Raw genomic sequence first — 22,439 nt, 5'->3', positions numbered from 1 at the left:
TATTGCTGCTCATTTTCACTGCAGCTGCTTATTAATTGATCAAGTTAATTAATAAATCCTCACACTACTGTCGGTATTTGTGTTTCTTGGCTCTATTTGGACTGACAGTATTTTGAAACTAGATTATGTTTGGGTCTCTTGGGTTGGGTCTGGCAGTTCTGTGTTCCCCCTTGGACTGGATGCACACAATGTTTTCCACAGGTCTGTTTCAGGTTGTGACATGTCAGTCAGTGAAGAAGCTGCAAGCGCTGGTGTCCCAACTGAGGATAGAGTCAGTAAATTACTGCCTAAATGTTGTCTGTGATCGGATTTGCAGAGGCTAAAGTATCAAGGTCTCGATCATCATGTTTAAACAATCATCTAAACTCTGCCAGTCACAGTTGATTTGAAAAATTCATAGGGAAAAAAGTGTTATTGGAGTGGAGTGAATCTGCACTAGTTTTCAGGTAGATTATATGTTACCCCAAAGATAATTATTATGGGGAACAAGCTGCTGTTTTGTGGTTTTGCATGGTTTATGAAAATAAGGACTATAAGAGATCATCATGTGCCTTCTCTTCCACCTCAGTAAATATCACGAGCAGAAAAATACAACCCAATTCAAAAACGTTGGGACTTTTTTGAGATGTGTTGCTGCAATCAAATTCACAATGAGCTAATATTTTCAATGAAATTGAAATTCCACGAGATCTTAAAATATATAATATATATAATATAGTTTCAACATCTGATATGTTGTTTATGTTCTATTGTGAATAAAATATGGGCTGATGAGATTATCAAATCATTGCATTCTTTTTTTAGTTACATTTCACACTTCGTCCCAACTTTTATTAAATTGGGGTTGTATAATAGCTGAATCTGTCTATCGCTTATGTTGGCAAGACAAATGTGTAAAATAATGTTCCACAGCAGCTACAGACAGTCAAATTTAAAGTATTAGATGATGATAAAGTATGATTTGAGCTTGTGGCATTATTCTCCACCATCTGTGTTGTTTGCCCGTGGTCACATTGTACAGTTTTGCAATTATTGTTAACATTTTTATTTGTATTTTTATAAAGACTGGCAAATTTAGAGCAACAAGCTGCCCTGCTTTGTATTGAGGCAGAGGGAAAACATATACTGTACAAATAAATAGCTAGAGGCTTTAATACAGAAACAAGCTAATTAAATACTTAATCACCTACACTGAGTTTCATTAATGCCCGTATCAGTTCCAATGAATCTCTGCCTGGAGCATTTATGAGGCAGTGACCTCGTAAATGCAAAAAGAATGTAAAATGTCATCTTTTAATAAATGAAAATGAACAGTTGTGAGGAATAGCCCACGGCCAGACTCTAGACCTCAAAAAGTAAAAATTCAAATCACTAAATATTTGACCTTGATTCAACACCACTGAGTTTATAAGATTTACTGTTCAAATCAAAACACTTTGTTGTCATTGTGTACATTTGTGATGTATGGTTATTGTTATCAGTCTTATGTCTGGGTGTTAACTTCAGAGCTTCGCTTTACATAAAGAGCCATTGTCCAGCTCTCTGGGAAGATAGATACATTATGTTTGAATATTTATTTGAGTTTCTGCTGTATTTTACCTTAAGTTGCTTTAACAAACTACTTATACTAACAACATTAATTTCTGGCCACAAGAGGTTGCTTGTCAGGAGAATATGTAGCCCATTTTTTATCCCCTGAAAAAAAATCCCTTTGTTTTCTAGTTGGAACATGCAGTTTTATCCAGTATACATGAAGCTGCATACAAACATCACAGAATTTTACTAATATCGATCCTCATTCACCAAATTCTTCTTATAACCCACAATTTTTACAAAGATTCTGACATCGATGAATGTCTTCTTACTTGGAATTTCTTTCTTAGGCAAAATGAGGATATGTTTACATTACAATAATATTTTCATCATTCATCATCAGTACTTTTTAAAATTCTAACAAAACTTGTCCTGCTGTCCTGCCACCAGAAGACAAGCATCTCCTTGTCTTGTTTGCATAGAAAGACACTTCTTCTGTTTTATATTTTTTATATAACTTAAATTTAAACTTAATGCATTAATTAGTAATCTTCCTCCATCTAACCCTGTCCTCTGCATCCTCTTCTCTCACACCAACTAACCTCATGTCCTCTCTCACTACATCCATAAATCTCTTTGGTCTTCCTCTAGACCTCCTGCCTGGCAGTTCCAACCTCAGCATCCTTCTACAGATATATTCACAGTCTCTCTTCTGAACATGTCCAAAAGCAGACCTTCACCTCTTTAGATTTTCTTCCACCTGCTCCCTGTTCTCAGTACAAATCACAATGTCATCTGCAAACATCATAGTCCATGGAGATTCTTGTCTAACCTCATCTGTCAGCCTGTCCATCACCAGAGCAAACAAGAAGGGGCTCAGAGCTGATCCTTGATGCAGACCCACCTCCACCTGTAACTCCTCTGTCACACCTACAGCACACCTCACCACGGTCTTACAGCTCTCATACATGTCCTCCACCACTCTAACATACTTCTCTGCCACTCCAGACTTCCTCATACAACACCACAGCTACTATCTCTGCACCCTGTCATACGCTTTCTCTAAATCTTCGAGGACACAATGCAACTCCCTATGACCTTCTCTGTACTTCATCAGCATCCTCAAAGCAAATACTGCATCTGTTGTTCTCTTTCTAGTCATGAAGCCATATTGCTGCTCACAAATGTTCACCTCTGCCCTTAGCTTAGCTTCCACTACTCTTTACCACAACTTCATTGTTTGGCTCATTAGCTTTATTCCTCTGTAGTTGCCACAGCTCTGCTTATCTCCCTTGTTCTTAAAAATGGGCACCAGTACACTTCTCCTCTAGTCCTCGGGCATCCTCTCACTCTCCAAGATCTTGTTAAACAAACTAGTCAGAAACTCTACTGCCACCTCTCCTAGACACTTCCATACCTCCACAGGTATGTCATCAGGACCAACTGCCTTTCCACTCTTCATCCTCTTCAACGTCCTCCTCACTTCACTCCTACTACTTGCTACTTCCTGCTCCACACCAGTCACCTCTTCAATCTGCGTTCCCTTTCATTTTCCTCATTCATCAACTCTTTAAAGTTCTCCTTGCATCTTCCCAACACCCTCCTGGCACCTGTCAATACATTTCCATTCTTATCTTTAATCACACTAACCTGCTGCACATCCTTCCATCTATCTATTCTACCTTGCCAACCTGTACAAATCGACTTCTCCCTCCTTACTGTCCAACCTATGATACAAGTCCTCATATGCTCTTTGTTTGGCCTTTGCCACCTCTACCTTCACCTTACGCTGCATCTCCCTGTACTCCTGTCTACTCTCTTCAGTCCTCTCTGTGTCCCACTTCTTCTTAGCTAACCTCTTTCTCTGTATACACTCCTGAACTTCGTTGTTCCACCACCAAGTCGCTTTGTCCACTTTACCCACCCAGACTCTGTCTCAGCTCTTCCCTGAAAACTACACTTCCTCACCACCAGAGTCATTTTACACTCCATCATTCTGTGTTGTCTGGCTAAACTCTCCCCTATCAATACTTTACAGTCACTGATCTCTTTCAGATTACAACGTCTACACAAGATGTCGTCCACCTGAGTGTTTCTACCTCTGCTCTTATATGTCACCCTATGTTCCAGCCTCTTCTGGAAGAAAGTGTTCACTACAGCCATTTCCATCCTCTTTGCAAAGTCTACCACCATCTGTCCTTCTGCGTCCTGTCCTGAAGACCAAACCTGCCCATCACATTCTCATCACCTCTGTTCCCTTCACCTACATGTCCACTGAAATCTGCCCCAATCACCACTCTCTCACTTCTGGGGATGCTCTGCATCACTTCATCTAACTCACTCCAGACTGTCTCCTTCTCTTCTAACTCACACCCTACCTGTGGGGCATAACAACTAACAACATTGAACATTACCCCTTCAATTTCCAGCTATAGATTCATCAACCTGTCTGATACTCTTTTCACCTCTAGAACATTCCTCACAAACTCCTCTCTTAGGATAAATCCTACTCCATTTCTCTTCCTATCTGACCCATGGTAGAACAACTTGAACCCTGCTCCTAAACTTCTAGCCTTGCTACCTTTCCACCTGGTCTCCTGGACACACTGTATATCCACCTTCCTTCTCTACATCATATCAACCAACTCTCTAACCTTCCCTGTCATAGTCCCAACTTCCTCCTCTCCTTCTTTGACCAACAGTGGCCCAATTTGCATCGACACCCTGTAGGTTAACAGGATCAGTGGCAGTCATTAACCTGCGTCCCGACCGATTCGGTTTGGAAATCATGATTCTCATGTTTAATTTGGCATGTGTTTAACGTTGGATACCCTTCCTGACACAATCCTCTGCATTTATTAAGACTTGGGACTAGCACAAGAAGACACTTGTGGTTTCAATTTTTCGTTTTTCAACATTTACTTTCAGGTTCTGTGTAAGAGTCCTATGTATTTTCATGCCCTTTTGTGGGCACTGGTGGGGTGTTTATCCATGCTAGAAAAGTTCAAGAACATGTCTTAAAGTCTTATGACTTCTCTTTAGGATAAAAGAAAAAAAGAAGTGTCTAGGAAGATACTGGTGTAAAGTGCCCAATGACCTAAACAATTCCAATAGTGTTACAAAGTCTAACAATAAATAAAAAACAAAGTTGTTGTAATGCCTGTTGAAATTTTGCATAATCCTGTTTGATATAGTAAAATATTTCACCATCTGCTGTTTTTATAAAAGAGCTTGATAACAGAAATGCTTAACAAGCTTTAACAGCTGGAAGAGGGATTGGCTCTTGGGACAAAACTAAATGTAATAAAGGACTTAACAGAACAAAGGTAAAACTCAGAAACTGTAAACAACCATGTTATTGTATACTGGTATATACAGAGACTATAATGTTGCACTGTATGTGAATATATTTGACTATTAATCATATTGTCTTCAATTAGTTCCTTGTTTCCATCTGCACGTAGAAATATACAGCTGGGCTGTTTGTGTCCCACTCAGGCAACAAAATCTTCAAAGTCCATCATATGTGCCCTGAAGTTTATATACCTTTTTTTTATACATTATGAGGCAGAGCTAGAAAGAATCAAAGACACTAATCAGGTCTTTCTTATAGTGTGTGTGTGTGTGTGTGTGTGTGTGTGTGTTCCTCCAGTCCTATCTACTCTCCAACATAACCCACAATTTTTCTTTCCTTCCAAAGCTCTGTTCTGCTTCAGAAAGGTGCGGTCAGATGTAACTCAATGTCCCCAGAGTCCCCAGGGTTCATGCATAAATAATTCCAAACCCACATATAGAGTCACACATTATTTGACCCATAACAATAACATCTACACTGTATGTGCACAGTTGAGCAGTGCACACATGAAAACTTGACTTGACTTGCTGCAGTGTTTCATAAATCCTGAGGTCAGGACTCAAAATAGGCCATGAAGATGCTTTGAGCTTGCATACAAAATTTTATTAAGAAGATTCTGTTCTTGAAAGTTTGCTTCAGATTGAAACAAGCTGAGGAGTCACTTGAGGTTTTATGCTTATGGTCTAAAACTAACATTTCATAGCTCTAAAAATTCCTCTTGTAAATCCTCTTACTTTTGTCACTGTGTGATGTTCTCTACACTCCAGTGATTCATTTGATATTTATTTATTTTTGGTAAACTTGCTTTCCTGTCATGTTTACTGCATTTAGCAATTTTCTAATCTAATTGAACTTTACCCATAAGTCCAAAATAGTTCCTTGAAATAAGCTTCCGATTTTAGGATGTCACCATTTGGCCAGTAGATGAGTAGATTTTTTCAGTTTATTTGTGTAGAGGAAAGTTCTTTTTATTTTCATTCTGTAAAAAGTATCACTCATTTGTTTAGCCTAGTGCTAACAACAACCAACAGCACTTGTAACATCTAAAAGTTCCAACATGGTATAAGCTCAAATTTGCAACTTTTGTTTAGTTTCATAATTTTAGCAGTTATATATAACATATACTGTATAACATAAATACTTAGCTGCTTCAGTTTGTGCATGCTATGATGCTGCCATGCCAAAACTGGATAGAACAACATTATTGTCCCATTTAGTAACAGTTACCCTCTGGGTGAGGGTGGAAGTGTTGTTAAGTTTAATGACCTCAGGAGAAGAGAATTTATTGTAGCGCTTTGTAAAGCTCTTTAAAGTGATTGGTTTTGTCTAAACGTGCTTCGCTGTCCAACCTGCACATATTGGGGAGTGGGTAGGGGGTATTGTCCAGGAGACAGGAGTTTGGAAAAGGTTCTTCTCTCTGCTACAACATGTGGAGGGTTCAGCTCCACCCTCAAGATAGAGCCAGCCCACTGGATTAATGCACATTGCTGTCCCAGCAATCCACAGCAGAGAAGATGACACCGGCCATCACAGTGTGTTGACTGAAACATTAGGGCAGTAAAAAGCTAATGGGGCAATCTCAGAATGTGGTAATAACTAACAAAAAGCTGTCAGAATTAACTGGCATTATTACCCATTTGCATTATATGCCAATGGGCAATTCTGTGTATGATAGTGTTGTTGTAATGTATGTAATGTTGTTTAGAGTGCTAATACACCAGGCAGCTTTTGGATAAAATAGACAAAGCATTTACAATAAACTACATTAAGCAGCTACTAATGGGATATGTAATGGGACTCTAGGAATGCAAATGTTTCCTACTAACACACAGTTCCTCTTTGCATTATGTTGGCCTCATTAATGATGCCTGTCGTATCTTGTGTAAATGATGTTTGCCGTGTAAAGCAGAAAATACATTTTACAAACTCTGAGGCAGTGTACTGATAAAGACAAAGGAACCACAGTTTGGACTTGTGGTTAGAAGAGGATGAAAAATGCATCTGTGTTAAAGGCAGAGTAAAACATATTGGGAAAATTGCTTGAATTTACAGTCAAAGCACAAATCTGAAATGAGAATAAAGGGAATCAGTAAATGTCAGCAGGAGAAATGTGTGAAATGCTGACATGCAGCTTGACTGAAAAAAATCAAAGACTCAGGTCAGGCATATAGGCTGAATTGTAAGGGTTTATGTTTACTGGGAATGTTATGTACAACTCAAACATTTCTTTTTCGTGATGGCTTCCTTTAGGTAATGAAGACTTTCTCTGTTTGTGTCTTTCTTCGTTGCATGCTTGTTTGTTTTTTTATTATGTGATCTGGTCAGCGTTCAAGGTTGATTCTGGCATCAGACAGGAAGAATTGGATGGATGTTAAAAGATGCCCTCAATTTTTTTCTAAAGGGGGCTCTTCATCTCCTGAGCCCACCTGCTGAGCAGAGGGAAGCTCAAGGCCAGGCTCTCTACCAGTTCTCGCCTCGTCCACATCTTTTCTCCGTTTTTCTTTCTTTTCTTCTTATATAGGAAAGGGTTGAACCAAGATAAGAGAAAAGAGACAATTAGTCTCAAACGATCCTCCTTAAATCCCCATTTATGACTAATTTGATCTTGTGTTGCACTCTGAAGTCTATTTATTGGTTTGCTTGTCAACCTCACTGAGCACATTTAACATGAATCACATATTCAGATTTTAACGCATTCCTACAGTGTTTGTACCAGTGGCCGCACAGAGTGCAAAAGCATTGTGTGTTAGTTCCAACTGCTCAGTTAAAATCACAGCACCACAGTCCCACAGTAAAAAAAAGCAATCACATTAAAAAGAAATTAAAAAGAAATACAAGCAATACCAATAAGCAGTGCTGTAATAAGATCTATTTACATCAGTCCAGTGCTGCTCTTCCTTCCCTCCTTATTGATGTATTAAAAACTGGCTCTGGGCAGGAAAGACCTTGAACTCAATGAACTAATTATTTCAGTTCATAGAGAGCAGCCTCTCACAGAAGGAGCTCCTCTGTCTCTTCACTACATCACGCAGAGGATGGCTGCTGTCGTCCATCACACAGAGCAGTTTGTTAAGTGTTTCCCTCTCCACCACCAACATCACAGAATCCTGCTCTGCACCAATCACAGAGATTATTTAGACACAGAAATGCTCATAAAGAAGAGGTTCAGTGGAGGAATGAGGTAACAAAGCAGAAGAGTTTCTCAAAGGAGACTGCAGTTCATTTCCTATGTGCCATGGTGCCAAAGAAGGTGCTGACACCTGCCACCCTACATGGGGGAACACTTCTTTGGTCCGTATGAGAGGGTGGGGACCAATGACCTATATAGGTGTTAAAGCCATTGGACTTGTTTGGTACAAGGTAGGTAACTTACTGTCTAATAACTTCCACTGCTGAAACCCTTGTATGTAAATCAAGTTTCACTCTTTTTCATTCTTTCTCTTGTTTTAAATCTCATTACCACAGCTTCCTCGGGGTATCCTTATCTGTTTTAGCTGGCCTCACATACACCGGCTAGAAAACACACTAGAAGGAAATAGTAGAGGAACAGAGATGGAGTGATAGCAAAGGAAGAACTGGAAAGACGAGTGTAGAGAAGAGAAGCATGTGTGAGGAATAAACATACTTAGAGAGCGAGTGGAGACCTGCTGTGGGGAGGGTAGGCAAGAGAACAAAAGATGGAAGAAATGTATGTAAAAACTCAAATTAGCACACACACACACACACACACACACACACACACACACACACACACACACACACACACACATACCCACCCACATAGAAACACACACACACACACACACAGTATGTTCTTTTTTATACAACTGAAAATGCAAATAGGTTTTCATGAAGAATGTTATCACAACTGAATTAGGTTTTCAATAAACCCTATTCTGCTCACGATGTCCAGCAGTCATTTACCAATCTCTATGCTGTTTGATTCCTGGCCTCTGTCACATGTTAAAGCATGCTTGAGCTAGAAGCTCAATGCCAAATTGTCCCGGTGACTGTTGGTCGACTGCATAGTGGGATTCTCACCACTGTATGTCATTAACTCTGTGTGTTCTCTCCCGTAGTTGTCTTTGTCCTCCTCTGTCCCCCTCTCTCTGTCCCTTTCTGCAGGTGTCCCCCGGCTTTGAAGCTGTGTGTCTTCCAGCGTGCAGCTACTGGTCCTACCAATCTGCCCGATGTTTTGTTATTGCTTTTTGTTGCTCTGTTCTTTTCTCTCTCCCCTTTCCACTCACCCCAACCGGTCGAGGCAGATGGCCGTCCACCCTGAGCCTGGTTCTGCTGGAGGTTTCTTCCGTTAAAGGGAGTTTTTCCTCTCCACTGTTGCCTATGGCTTGCTCCAGGGGGAATTGTTGGGTTCTCTTTATATATCTTTATAATCTTGACATTATTCTGTAAAGTGCCCTGAGATGACTTTGTTGTGAATTGGCGCTATATAAATAAAGTTGAATTGAATTGATTGTGAGTGTAAATAGGCAAATGAGAAGCAGTGTAAAGTGCTTTTGGTAGCAGCACGGTAGAAAAGTTCTGTATAAGTGAAGGATAATTTACTAATTATAAATGAAGATACAATGAATGTTAAGATAGTCAGGTTAATATGTTTATAATGAACATCAGTAAAATGTCCAAAAACATTGTATTTTTGTCCATCCAACACATCTGATCTTATATTACTGTAACATAACAGCACTGACAGCATTGGAGACAGGCTGTGTTCTCCCCAAACCACATGCAGGATTGTGGAATAGAGACTTTGTTTCTGTTAATAAATGTACTGTAGCAATTTATTTATTCAAAAATATGTTGCATTGGAACATAATCCATATACAGATTATGTTTCCTAAATAAACATAATTACATTTGTGGTGTGGTTGCAGTAGAGAGGACTGTCCTGGACAGCCTATTGTTACACACCGCTTTGAGCTACTGTACATGGAAACTGCTTTTATATTTAATACAGAAAGAAAGAGACAGGTGAAGAATAAGGAGGGGAGGCATTTTCTTTCCCTCTCTAACCCACTCACCTGCGGCATCTGTCATTGATTTAATGCTCTTTAAATATTGGAGCAGCTCTTTTATTTACACACAACTTTATTTATTCAGGCTCACATTGACACTCAGGAGGAGTCCGCCAGTCAGTTATGCATTAATAATGAGGATGCCCGAGTCCTTTTCTTCCTCTCTCCTTTTCTCCTCCTTCCCTTCTTTCCCTTCCCTTTTTCTTTTCGTTAATTTAATTTTACTTTATTTTCTCCTCCTCCTATAACCCCCCACCCTTTTTTTTTTCTTTTGTGCTTTCTTTATCCCACTATCTTATTGTTCTGACGGTACGGAGACTGATTTTACTACAAGACAATGTTGAATAGCAGCTGCATATTGCTAGCGTGGGGTATTTAGCTTTTTTAACCTAATTCTTCATGGCACTGATTCAGCAAGGTGCTGGAAACATTCCTTGCTCCATATCGATATGATAACACTGCAGTTCCTGCAGTTCCTAAAGTTGCTCTATTGGATTAAGGCCTTGGGGGCCTCTTGAACACAGTGAACTCTTTGCCATGTTCCAGCAGCCAGTTTCACTTGATTTGAGCTTTGTGACATGGCACATTATTCTGCTGGGCCTACAGCAGCCTTTAGAGGATGGGTACACTGTGGTCATAAAGGGACGGACATGGTCAGTAATAATACTCATGTAGGCTGTCGCATTCAAACAGTGTTCACTTTAACTGTTATTGCAGCCCACAGTCTGTCAAGAAAATATCCCCGACATCATTACACCACCACCTCCAGCCGTAACCACTGACACAAGGAAATGTCCATGTTTGTTGTTTACATTAAAATTCTGACCCTATTGCAGCAGGAATTGAGACTCATCAGACCAATTTTTTAATTTTTGTGAGCGCTTCTCAGTTGTAGCCTCAGTTTCCCGTTCTGAGGTAAGTATGTAGGTAAGTTCTGAGGTATGGTCTTCTGTTGCTGTATTGGTTTCTCAGTTGTAACAAGTGGTTATTTGAGTAACTGTTGCCTTTCTATCAGCTTGAACAAGTCATTCAGGTGATTCCTCTCTGACCTCTGGGATGACAAAGGCATTTTTGCCCACAGATATTTAGATACAGGGAGATAAACAGATGTACCAAATAAAATGACCGGTGAGTGTATATGAATACATGCTACTGCTTCATCAGTGTGGCCTCCCAAGTTTGAACCCTGCCAGTCTTCAGTAGTGTCACAGCAGGGAGTTTCTTTCCAGAGGAAGAGATGGAGCTAGCAGCAGATCTGAGGCGAACAGGAAAGAGGCCCACTCTTCCTTGATGTGAAAAGCCCAGCAGGGATGTGACCACATGACTAAATGTGCTGGATTCATCCTCCTCCTTCTCCACTTCAAAAGGAACGTCAGCTTCATTAAATAGCTGAGCCAGGAAACACGAGAAAGTACTACAAAGAGATGAGTGTTATTCTTCTCATCTGTAGGCGAGCTTGCGCTTACAGTGCAAACACACATTCACCATAAAGCTTCTTCTTGCTTTCAGACATCTATATTGTGGCGCATACATAATCATACATGTAAATACACAAATAAACACACACTGCCGTACAATCCAAGGCTGAATGGGGACAATGCAGTGCGTCACCCATACTCACGTAGTCCAGCAGCTAGAATGTACAAACAAACAAACAATGAAGTATGTGTGCCACAAGGTTGTGAGAAAAATGATGCACAAACAAAATAAAAGAGATGAGAAAGTTGGTAGATAAAGGTAAAAGATGTCAGTTTGAAACTGGGTTGAAAGTTGACTTCCGTTTTGTTTCTGAGCTGATGTAATAACTGATCGCGACCCATGGAAGCATCTCCTGAAATGGAAATGGAACTAAAGGTTGTAAAAGATTTTATGCAAAGACAAGAAACACATTTAGTCAGAAATACCTTTTATGTCTCTAATGTCAAGATTTGCTAAATTCCTTTATCTTATTGCAATTGTTGACTTAACACAATAACAACAACAAATATGTTTCAGGTTCATGGTTTGGTTTTATGTTTAGGCACAAAAACTACTTCCCTAAGTCTAGTGGTTCAGGTACACAGTTTCATTAACAAGCTTGTAGTAAAATTTATGGAAGGCCAACAAAAGAAAACACTGACAATCAGCTGGAAATTAGAAACCAAACATCAAACATGCAAGGATGTGCAAACATCCTGTGTTTTGTCCAACCACCTCTCCTCCTAATGCCCTTCAAGCTCTAACTTACTCAGTTCATAGTTACTACGGCCCTTAGAGGCTGCCTAACAAAAACAAGGAACTATGGGTTGTAATAAGCTGCTTGCTCAGAATTTTCAGTCAGAGTGCAGAGGTGTGATGAGTATGTGCCTGTCTCTTTATATACTGCCTGTGTGTCCATGTGTGCAGACTACTGTGTCCACACGACTGTGTGTTTGTCAATCTTAAGTGGAGGACCGGTAGGTTCTGACAAACACGTTTCCTGTGAGTTATATATTTATTATCTTTATTGGCTCAGTAATTAAGCAGCTGTGTACATCAATCTGTTCCTGTACTGATTAATTATTGTTTAAGCAGCATAAATAATGTGCTTGGATGTGGTTCTAATTCAAATTTCTTAACAACTGACAGACCAAATAGGACTGATAATAAGCTCATTAAAGCCACTTTGTAGATTGAGTCGCCCACACAGTTTGGAAATACTGAAAAAAGTCACAAACAAAATCAGATGAATGTGCAATAGTGCATTACTGAATCTACTTTGTACTTCAGATAACTTGAGGTACTAATTTCTTTACCCACTCTACTAATACTGTACTTTGGTATTTCCAGTTTTCATTACTCAACCGGTTAACATTTTACATACAAAAGATAAAAAAGTAGTACTACAGCCACAGATTGGTGCCGCTGTTGAATTATCATTTGGTTTACAAAATGTCCACTGAAAAGATCTGGATTCCAAGGTGACATTTTCAAATGTCTTGTTTTGTCTGGTCAACAGTCCCAAACCCACAGTATTCAGTTAATAATTAGGCCTATGATGTTGCATATTCTGACATCAGGAAAGCTTAAAAAGGCTTTGTAATTATTGAAGTTTGTTTTGCATCTTCTTATTTAAGTTAATAATGATATCGAATTATACTTGATTTGATAAATACCTGAATGGCTGTGTAGGGGGTTGCAGGGGGTAGAAGAGCACAGCAGAGCAGGGAGGAGCAGGGCTGGGTGAAGCAGAGGATTTCTACTGAGTCTCATCCTAGTGCTAGCTTAAGTCAGATATTATAGTTTTAACTAAATACCAATTCTTTATAATCTCATCACATGTATGCAGAGCAAAAACTAGTACTTTGCTCATTGATTAGTCTAGTTCTTATCTAATTATTTTCTTGATTTCAGTTTTCATTAAATGTCTGGAATTTGTAAAAAAAAAAAAAAAAAGGCCCATTATAAAAGATCTTTATATTAATTTAATTTCATATAAATAAAGAGAAGCACAATTATCACAATCAAGGGTGGTTTCCAATTAATTTTATGTTAGTCGAGATAAAAAAGTGAGAAGAGCTTCTTTCACAGTATCTCACTATCTGCTGTTGCCTACCAACAGCCCCTTTACCAAAAAATGAATTCACTATAACATTTTTAGGATCAGGTGCATGAACAGTGATAATTTCTCTTCCAGTTTTCCACAGTTTGCTACCATGCACATAAAGCATAATCATCATTGAGGAGCCTCATACAAACAATGAGATTAGAAAATTAAAAATTTGCATGCACGCTCTTTGTTGATGGAGAACAAAAAAAGGATCAGAATAATTGTTCAGTGATTCCTAGTCACACACGAACCTCCTTTAAACAGAAGGCAGATGAGCTGTTTTCAGTGAAGGAGGCTTGATTAGGCTTCACGCTTCGTGATCAGCCATTCTTAGTGTAAATGATTCCCACTGTGTATTCACTAGCACATCATGCAAAAATAGCTTTTCCAGTCTTTATACTGATTTTGAAACGATTACCACCATGATGGAAACTGATACCTGCTGCTGGATATTCTTCAGGTTTTGAAGACTTGTGGGTTTTTTTGTATTTTTTATCCAAGACTGAGAACAAATACAGATTCATAAACCAACTGGCACTGACATGTTGGTTGTCTCTGATGCTTTACGTTGCTAAAGTGTTTGGCCTATGTGTTTCAGCCTGGGTGGAAGCATCAGCCAAAATAAACTGTGAAAACTATAAACATTTTGCTGGGGTTGTAGCCTGAAGGCATTTTGAGGTCTATTAACTGTGGACTTGGGCTGTGTGCTGTATGTGTCCTTCAAAGGCGAGTCATGAGTTTTTTTTTTTTTGTTTGTTTTGTTTTTGATGGGGTCCTGCAAAAACACTAAATGCAGCCATGGGGTAAAAAAAAACAAAATCCCCATCTAGTTACTAGGCAGCCATAAAGTTTGAGAGTCACCCTGAGAGCAAATAGAGATTCTCAGAGAAAGAGATGGAAAACACAAGACTCAAATTCATAACAAATTCAAAACATTTTCAGAGAGCCAGAAAAAAGGTGAGGACACGCAGAATTAAAGAGGCACAGAAAAGTATTAAGTTATACGTCACCCATGCTTTGGAACTGCTTAGAGATAAACACAAAATCACTATAGTTAATATGTAAAAAGACATAAAGCATAAAAAGCAAATCTTCTTCTTTTTCTTTCGGCTGTTCCCTTTCAGGTTTCACCACAGCGAATCATGTGCCTCCCTCTAACCCAGTCTTGTCTCACACCAACTAACTTCATGTCCTCTCTCACTACATCCATAAATCTCCTCTTTGGTCTTTCTCTAGACCTCCTGCCTGGCAGCTCCAACCTCAGCATCCTTCTACCGATATATTCACAGTCTCTCCTCTGAACATGTCCAAACGGTGCATCTCCCTGTACTCCTTTCTACTCTCTTCAGTCCTCTGTGTCCCACCTCTTCTTAGCTAACCTCTTTCTCTGTATAAACTCCTGAACTTCCTCATTCCACCACCAAGTCTCCTTGTCCACTTTCCTCTTTCCTGATGACACACCGACTACCCTCCTACCTGTCTCCCTGATCACATTAGCTGTAGTGGTCCAGTCATCTGGGAGCACTTCCTGACCACCCAGAGCCTGTCTCAGCTCCTCCCTGAACGACATTCTTCATTTTTCAACTTCCACCACTTTGTCCTCTGCTCTGCCTTTATCCTCTTCATCTTCCTCACCACCAGAGTCATTTTAAACACCACCATCCTGTGTTGTTTGGCTACACTCTCCCCTATCAATACTTTACAGTCACTGGTCTCTTTCAGATTACAACATCTACGCAAGATGTCGTCCACCTGAGTGCTTCTACCTCCGCTCTTATATGTCACCCTATGTTCCTGCCTCTTCTGGAAGAAAGTGTTCACTACAGCCATTTCAATCCTCTTTGCAAAGTTGAAATCTGCACCAATCACCACTCTGTCACCTCTAACAACATGTTCCTCACAAACTAGTCTTTCAGGATAAATCCTACTCCATTTCTCTTCCTATCTGACCCATGGTAGAACAACTTGAACCCTGCTCCTAAACTTCTAGCCTGCTACCTTTCCACCTGGTCTCCTGGACACACAGTGTCCACCTTCATTCTCTGCATCATATAAACCAACTCTCTAGCATTCTCTGTCATAGTCCCAACATTCAAAGTCCCTACTGTCAGTCCTACACTATTGGCTTGACACTTCTCTCTCTCCCTTAAAACACGCCTTCCTCCTCTCCTTCTTTGACCAACAGTAGCCCGATTTACACCTAAAATTCAGATGTGTTGTGTGGTAGAAAAGTTCTGTCCACAGTTCAGAACATAAGGTAATTGCCTAGCAGCCTTTAGTTGTAGTTTTTGCAGGCATCCCAGCTCTCCTGGAAGTTCATTGAGTCTCCTGCATTTTAATAGGGGCTTACTGACACCTGCAAATTATGTACAACATTCGAAATATCTGATATTATTTCTCTCCTTGTCATAAGGTAACCTATCATTTGCCTTTCTGCACAGGTTTTACTTCAAGAAAGTAACAACAGGCAGCAATAATGTGCACTCAGCAGTAGCTCTGCTGTGGAGTACGTAAAGCATTTAGACACAGTACAGATTGTAGTTCAAATCTGCAGTAAATTAGACAACATTGCAAAGTTGCCGTAATTCAGAGGGATTTGGGTTGCACCTGGAGGGACTGTCAGTCAGTTAATCAGTTAATCCATAAGTCAAAGTGAATGTTTTTGCCAGATGTCTATTTTGGCCCTGTGCCTCATCAAATTGTTTAGTGCTCTAATTGCAGGTGCTAATTAAGGTGGTTAAAGGCACTTGGGTCCTCCAACCTATAAATGTTTATTTTAGTCTTATTTTAGTCATTAATTTATTTTATTTTAGTCTTTGTTTATTTTAGTCTTCACATTGTGGCCTCCTCTCTTTTGTCACGGCTGTGGAGGCAGGTCGTGACAGTGCCTTAGAATTTACCCCCCAAATGTTCCTGATATAAGGGGTTGATGAGAATGGGACAGACATGAGGTCACACTTGAATCCAGGTTTACTACTTTTAATGACCAGAATCTAATAACATCATCATTGAGTCCAAGTGGACACTTGTGTTCTCTTAAGGTGTTCATGTGATATGGTGATCACATGAATGCCTCAAGTGCAGTAAACATGATAAACTCATACTGCATGAAAGTTTTGGTTTGGAAACCCTGAAAACAAATTTAGCTAATCAATAACATGCCCAGCTTTACTTGATGTTTATTTATTCATTTATATGAATAAATACACAATATCTTCAACATTTCTTCATTGGCTGCAGCATGATTGGATGTGCCCTATCCATAGACAGAAAAGAACAGATTAAGTGCTGTTTTTATGAGAACTGAAAATATTATACTTAAGAAGATGAACTACAAAGATAAAAAGTGTCCATTGCGATCCGAAATGTCCATGGTGATAAACTGAAACCACAGTGAGTTGTTGATTGGGGGACACTTTTGCCCATCCTAGTGTAGATTAATGTGGATTTGATTAATCTAATTTGGCATCCACACTAGGGATTTATTATTCATTTAATTGGGATTCAGACCAAGAGCAACTCTGTCAGCAGACACACACACTATGTGTGTGTGTGTGTGTGTATATGTGTATATATATATACACGTATATATATATACACATATACACACAAACACACATATGCATATACACACACACATACGCAAAGGTATAGTTAAAATGAACAAAATGATCTTAAATGCTGTCTGGTTAGAGAAAAAAAGAGATGTGGTTATTACAAAAATTAATCTGTTAAAAACACAATTCAATAGCACAATTAAACAATTCAATAGCTAACTAAATTGATGTATTAAATTGAACCTACTTCCTTTGATGATTACAACAGTAAAGAATTGACATAGGTTACATTTATGAAATCTAATGAATGATAAAAGTAAACCGCCTTTAACACAATACAGTGATCTAGTGGTTTTTGTAACGTGTAGTGAAGACAGGTAGTGTAAGAGTTTTGCAACACCAAAAAATCTGAATGTCTCAGGGAAACTATTAATAATAAATTAATAAATGGTATATATGACCAGTCAAGACATAAAACTGCTTTTTACTGCGCATATTATTTTCCATTTTTTAAAAATCTGATCTTACCTTGGTTGTTGATTAAATGTGATCAAACTTCTCTGCCTACAGGATTTATGAAAATCTGGATGAATGTATATGGTGGGAGGATAGTGACAGATGGGAGTAGGAGCAAGAAGAGAATACCTCCAGAGAAGCCACTGAGTAAAGACCAGACGCAATATAAAACCACCTCAACACTCTGATCACGCTGTTTTTATTTTATAATTTTGTTTTCATCATAAAGATCAGAGACACTTTAAAAATCCACTTGAGAGCTCTAAAGGCTCATTTATTGAAAAATAATCTTGTATCCCTTATCTTTGCCCTCTGTCCTCCTCCTCCTTTCATTTTGTGACCAGAGATGATTGCATTTAGCAATGTTGCCTCAGACTCCAGGTTCAGTCTGATAAATGACTTTGTCCATCATTGGAGGAGTTGAGAAAAAGTGAGGAAGATAACCCGGTTGTCCATCATCCTTTGTCCAGGTGCAGAGAGGAGATTGGATATTGACCCGAGGTTACCTCCTTCAACCCACAATATGTGAAGACTCTGTTATGGAATAACACTATAGCCAAAATACTGAGTTTATCTTCAATGCTAGGGAACATTTTCCAACTTTAACCCCTTACTAAATGTTTTCCACGATGCAATTAAAAAAATGAAATTTTGTCTCAAATTACAGGTCCAATCTTGTGGAGACTATTATAGACCATATAGTTGAGGGTTATAGTTTGTTGGCTTCATGAATTGTAACTCAGCCTTCACTCTTCAGTGGAATACACTTCCTACATACCTGGAATCATTGCAACCCTGTTCTTGAACGTTTTACTGCTACTCTATATGTCCCAGCCTAGTTTAACAGCTGCTTTTACAACTACAGTCAAACACAATCGACCTGGTATCTAATCAAGCCAACTTACAGCTTTTCAAATCATTGCATACCTATTCATCACTATCCTACATTCACTCTTTTGGGGCAAAGCTTTCTTTCTGCTCCATCTGGTTGTTGTCACAGCTATGCACCTGTTTTGGCCTGTGGCTGTCTTCCAGTGTCCATTTTCTTCACACCAATTTATGTCTAATTTTCTTGTGTCTGTTTAACATTTTTACCAATATTATAGACAGTCCATGCACAGCGCCACCTGGCCCCGACGAAAGTCTCTACAGGGGCAAAGACGTCTGTACTTGGGGGAGTGTCCTGCACAGCTGAAGAGTAGGGGTTCCCGCTGGAGGCTGCACTCCCGCCTCACCTCTGAAAAGGCAGGAAGGATGTGGTTGATCTCAGAATCTGTCACCTCGCACTGCACCTCCAACCTGGGTGGTGAAGAGGAGAAGAAACTAAATGCAAACTAAAATAATAGTCTGGGTTTAATCACAGGGAAAAGGGAAAATACAAATAATCATGAGTTATTTTTATTTGAGATGAACAATGTAGAAAGCAAAGAGATTTCCAAGAGATGCCACCAATTTAAAAAGAGAAATAAGGAATTTAGTGAAGAAGTGACAACGAAGATTGTAAAAAGTGTGAGGCAGGTATGACATGTCAGTGTGAGAAAGACAACTTGTGTCAGAGAACAGACATGAGCTACAGTGAGGAGTCAGAGAACAGAAACAATGGAGAGCAGCACTCTGAACCAAGACAGACAGTAAAAAGTAAACACGAAAGACACTTGGAAGATGAAACACGAGCAAAGACAAAGAGATAGAACGGAAAACTGCGAGAGGTTTGGAGGAGAGACTAAACCATCAATAGGCTTTGAGTCTCAGAAATCCAAAAAAGATAAAGTCTAAAAAAGTTTCCGCTTCACCTGCCTGGAGCTGCTACAATAAACTAAATAAATACCTGGTGAGATTCTGGCAGCTCTCAATGTCAGTCTGAAACTAAAATGCAGAATTGTTTAAGATATGAATCATGATGTCCATGCAGGCAGTGCAGAGACCTCATGACAGAGATTTTTGTTACAAAAACATTTAATCAATCAATTAATTATTAATTATATTGAGACAAGACATTCAAGATCTTATAGGTGAGTGAAAAATTAGAACAAGAAAGAAAACAGTAAAAATGACACCAACTCACACAAAGAAAGTGTCAGACTGGCTCCAGGTTAAAAAACAAAAGTGTACACTTTGCAACATCTGACAGACTTGTGCCAGAAGTACTGGAACCATATCCGAAAACTAGGTTGAGGCAAGACCACAAAGTGCAAGAGAATTGTGAAATGAATATAATCAGCGTAACAGGTGTAATGCGTTCTCTCCTCCTGGTCCTGGTCAGCACTTAGGCAGCAGAGTTCTGAATAAATTCAGCTTGTCACTGGATATAAAAGCATGCATTAGTCTCTCAGTGTTCCTGAGAAAAATAAATAAAAGCCCAAAGACTACAACCAAAGAATTCAAATGTTGCATTAGGAGGTATCAGTACAGTGCATTAATGGTAGACTAAGCTTTGTGTAAAGCGCAGTCTTGCTCCTTCCTCTCTGTACCTTTCTGCAGGTAACTCTGGGATCAGAGCTGTGCATTTCCAATGTGCAGTTACTCCACCAACCTGCCCAGTGTGTGGTGTCTTTTGCTGCTTTTTTCTTCTTCTTTTCTCTCTCTGTTCTTCAATCACCCTAACCAGTCTCGGCAAATGGCCGCCCACCCTGAGGCTGCTTCTGTCAGACATTTCTTCCAGTAAAAGGAGTTTTTTTCTCTCCACCATTGCCTTGTGCTTCCTAAGAAGGCTGTGTCTGGTTCTCTCTATAATTCTGTAAGGGCTTGACCTTACTATGTTCTAAGTGCTTAGAGATGATTTCTACTGTAAACTGGCACCGTATAAATTAATTGAATTGAACTGAATTGTTTGTATACAGCTTTCAGTGAGGGAGACCCATGTAACAGACATATATAGGGACATGACTCACCCACGCAAGGCCTCCTTGTTGTTGATGAAGTGGAAGTGAGCAGGCTCACAGATGAAGCCGGCTGACTGGCACGCTTCCACACAGGACTGTCCCTCTTGAGAGATGAGCAGCCTGAGGGAGGTGAGCGGAGGCCAGGCAGGTGGAGCTGTCACATTGGACGCCCATCCAAAGGCTGTGGAATTGGGCAGGGGCACAAACAGAGGTCCCATAATCCTATAACCACCAGAAGACCCTTGTCTGGAGAGGTTGGCTGGAATAAAGGGAGACTCTGGGGCACAGAAGTCCTAGAAGTGAAAGACATACAGGAGTAGAATTTGTTCGTACGATCACATTACTGTGGTAGTACTCTTATATAAGGATGTGTCCTTTTTCGTCTCTGTAGGCTGAACAGCATAAAATGGTACGTTCTTCCAAATAGTGAGCAGTTACTACTGTATTTGTTTTAAGGTGACAATGGTATTCTGCGTTCCGAATGCTGCTTACACAGATATATCAAATAGTACTGAGAGCCACCATACGCAAAAAGATCATAAATTCAGACATCTGTCTATGACTACACATAAATGTATTTAGGAAAAGTATTGAGTTAGTCCACAAATATCAATAATTAGCCAACTCACAATCACAATCTGTAAAATATTGCAATACTAATCATTAATGACATTGACTAAAAACACCAGATATTGGACAAAAAACCCCCAATAACTTACTGTCCCACGTTTTAAATTTTGACCCAGATTGGATGAATTTGACCACTGCTGTTACAACTAAGATCAGAACAGCAATAATATCCAATTGAAGAAAGATGTCCTTGCACTCCGTTTCTGCTGCCATATGAAAATATATCAAATGCTAAAAATACCCAGGAAGGAGTAAGGAAAAAAAAAAAGGTGCTAATTTAGCAGGCCAGTTTCTCTGTACTGTTAACGAGTCCTGACACGTTTTTTCTTGGGTGCGGTAGAATTGGTGAAACAAAAACACTAAAGTAAAAAAGTAATGGAAAGTAAAAATGTTGACCAGCTGTAAACTCTGATGTCTTTGTAAATCTTGCAGTAAACAGGAATCTAGTTGAACATTTTGCAGAATGAATGCTGTCGAAGAGGTTTCCAAACCTGCTGCCAGTCGGGCACCGAAAAAGGTTGTTGAAAGACCCTCTGCAGTTTGTCTGACATTGAGTGTGGGATTATTAAAAATTTCTTTCATGCCAGCCCTCCATCATTATCACCCTCACACTTTCTGCTCTTTCTCCCCACTCATCCCTCCTCATTAGTGTCAGAAGACCTTCTGCTTCAGGGCCGCAGGGCAGATATGCGGCTTATAATGAGTGTTAGCATGTATATTAATCACAAGTCTACATACATGGAGTACAGAGACGCTGACACACACACACACACACACACACACACACACACACACACACAGACACACAGACACACACAAGCTAAAAATACACAATGTTCTGGGTTTTGAACATCCACAATGATGTAGTATTGGGTTAAGTGGGGACTGAGAGCTGGTGAAAGAAATAAGAAATGCATGGATTAGGGACTCTAAGACAGAATAGGCCCTGTTTTTCTACATTTCTGTTCTTACCAGCCATGTACGAGCAATTTACGAACATTTCCCACATTCACCAATGTTCTCTTAGAAACAACTGACTGCTGGAGCCGAAATGGATGTTTTTACTTTGGGTGAACATAAATGAGCATTTGCACTCCAAACTACTATGGGGCAAAAGCATGACTATGGTGGCGGTTACTATCAGCGAATACAAGGCAACTTCGCACCAGGTTATATAATTATTGAGTGGTGAAAAAAAGATCATTTTAGACAAATGACTCAACTACATTTGTTGTGTTTTAGTATGCTAAATTCTTATAGCAGATCACAGTGTGTAAATAGTTGTTACTTTTCTCTGAATTAAACGTTTCCACAAGCAATGGAGAACAGGAATTTATTATACCAATGATCAAATGTCATGGGTGTGCA

General features: G+C 39.5%; 1 protein-coding gene across 1 annotated transcript in view; it reads right to left on the bottom strand.

Annotated features, from left to right (window-relative positions):
• Nucleotides 1-17,735: 17,735 nt before the first annotated feature.
• Nucleotides 17,736-22,439, bottom strand: part of LOC137124194 (alpha-1,6-mannosylglycoprotein 6-beta-N-acetylglucosaminyltransferase B-like) — a 109,574-nt gene continuing 104,870 nt past the window's right edge. The window contains exons 17-18 of the mRNA XM_067498939.1: nucleotides 20,451-20,734; nucleotides 17,736-18,858 (exon numbers count right to left, since the gene is read on the bottom strand). Coding sequence (XP_067355040.1) covers nucleotides 18,660-18,858; nucleotides 20,451-20,734 — 483 coding nt within the window. The 3' untranslated portion in view covers nucleotides 17,736-18,659. The remainder of the gene's footprint in view (nucleotides 18,859-20,450; nucleotides 20,735-22,439) is intronic.

Source organism: Channa argus, chromosome 3, assembly GCF_033026475.1.
Source record: "Channa argus isolate prfri chromosome 3, Channa argus male v1.0, whole genome shotgun sequence".
NCBI lineage: Eukaryota > Metazoa > Chordata > Actinopteri > Anabantiformes > Channidae > Channa > Channa argus.
Note: the sequence above shows the minus strand (reverse complement) of the source record. Positions and strands in the feature narration are given on the sequence as shown.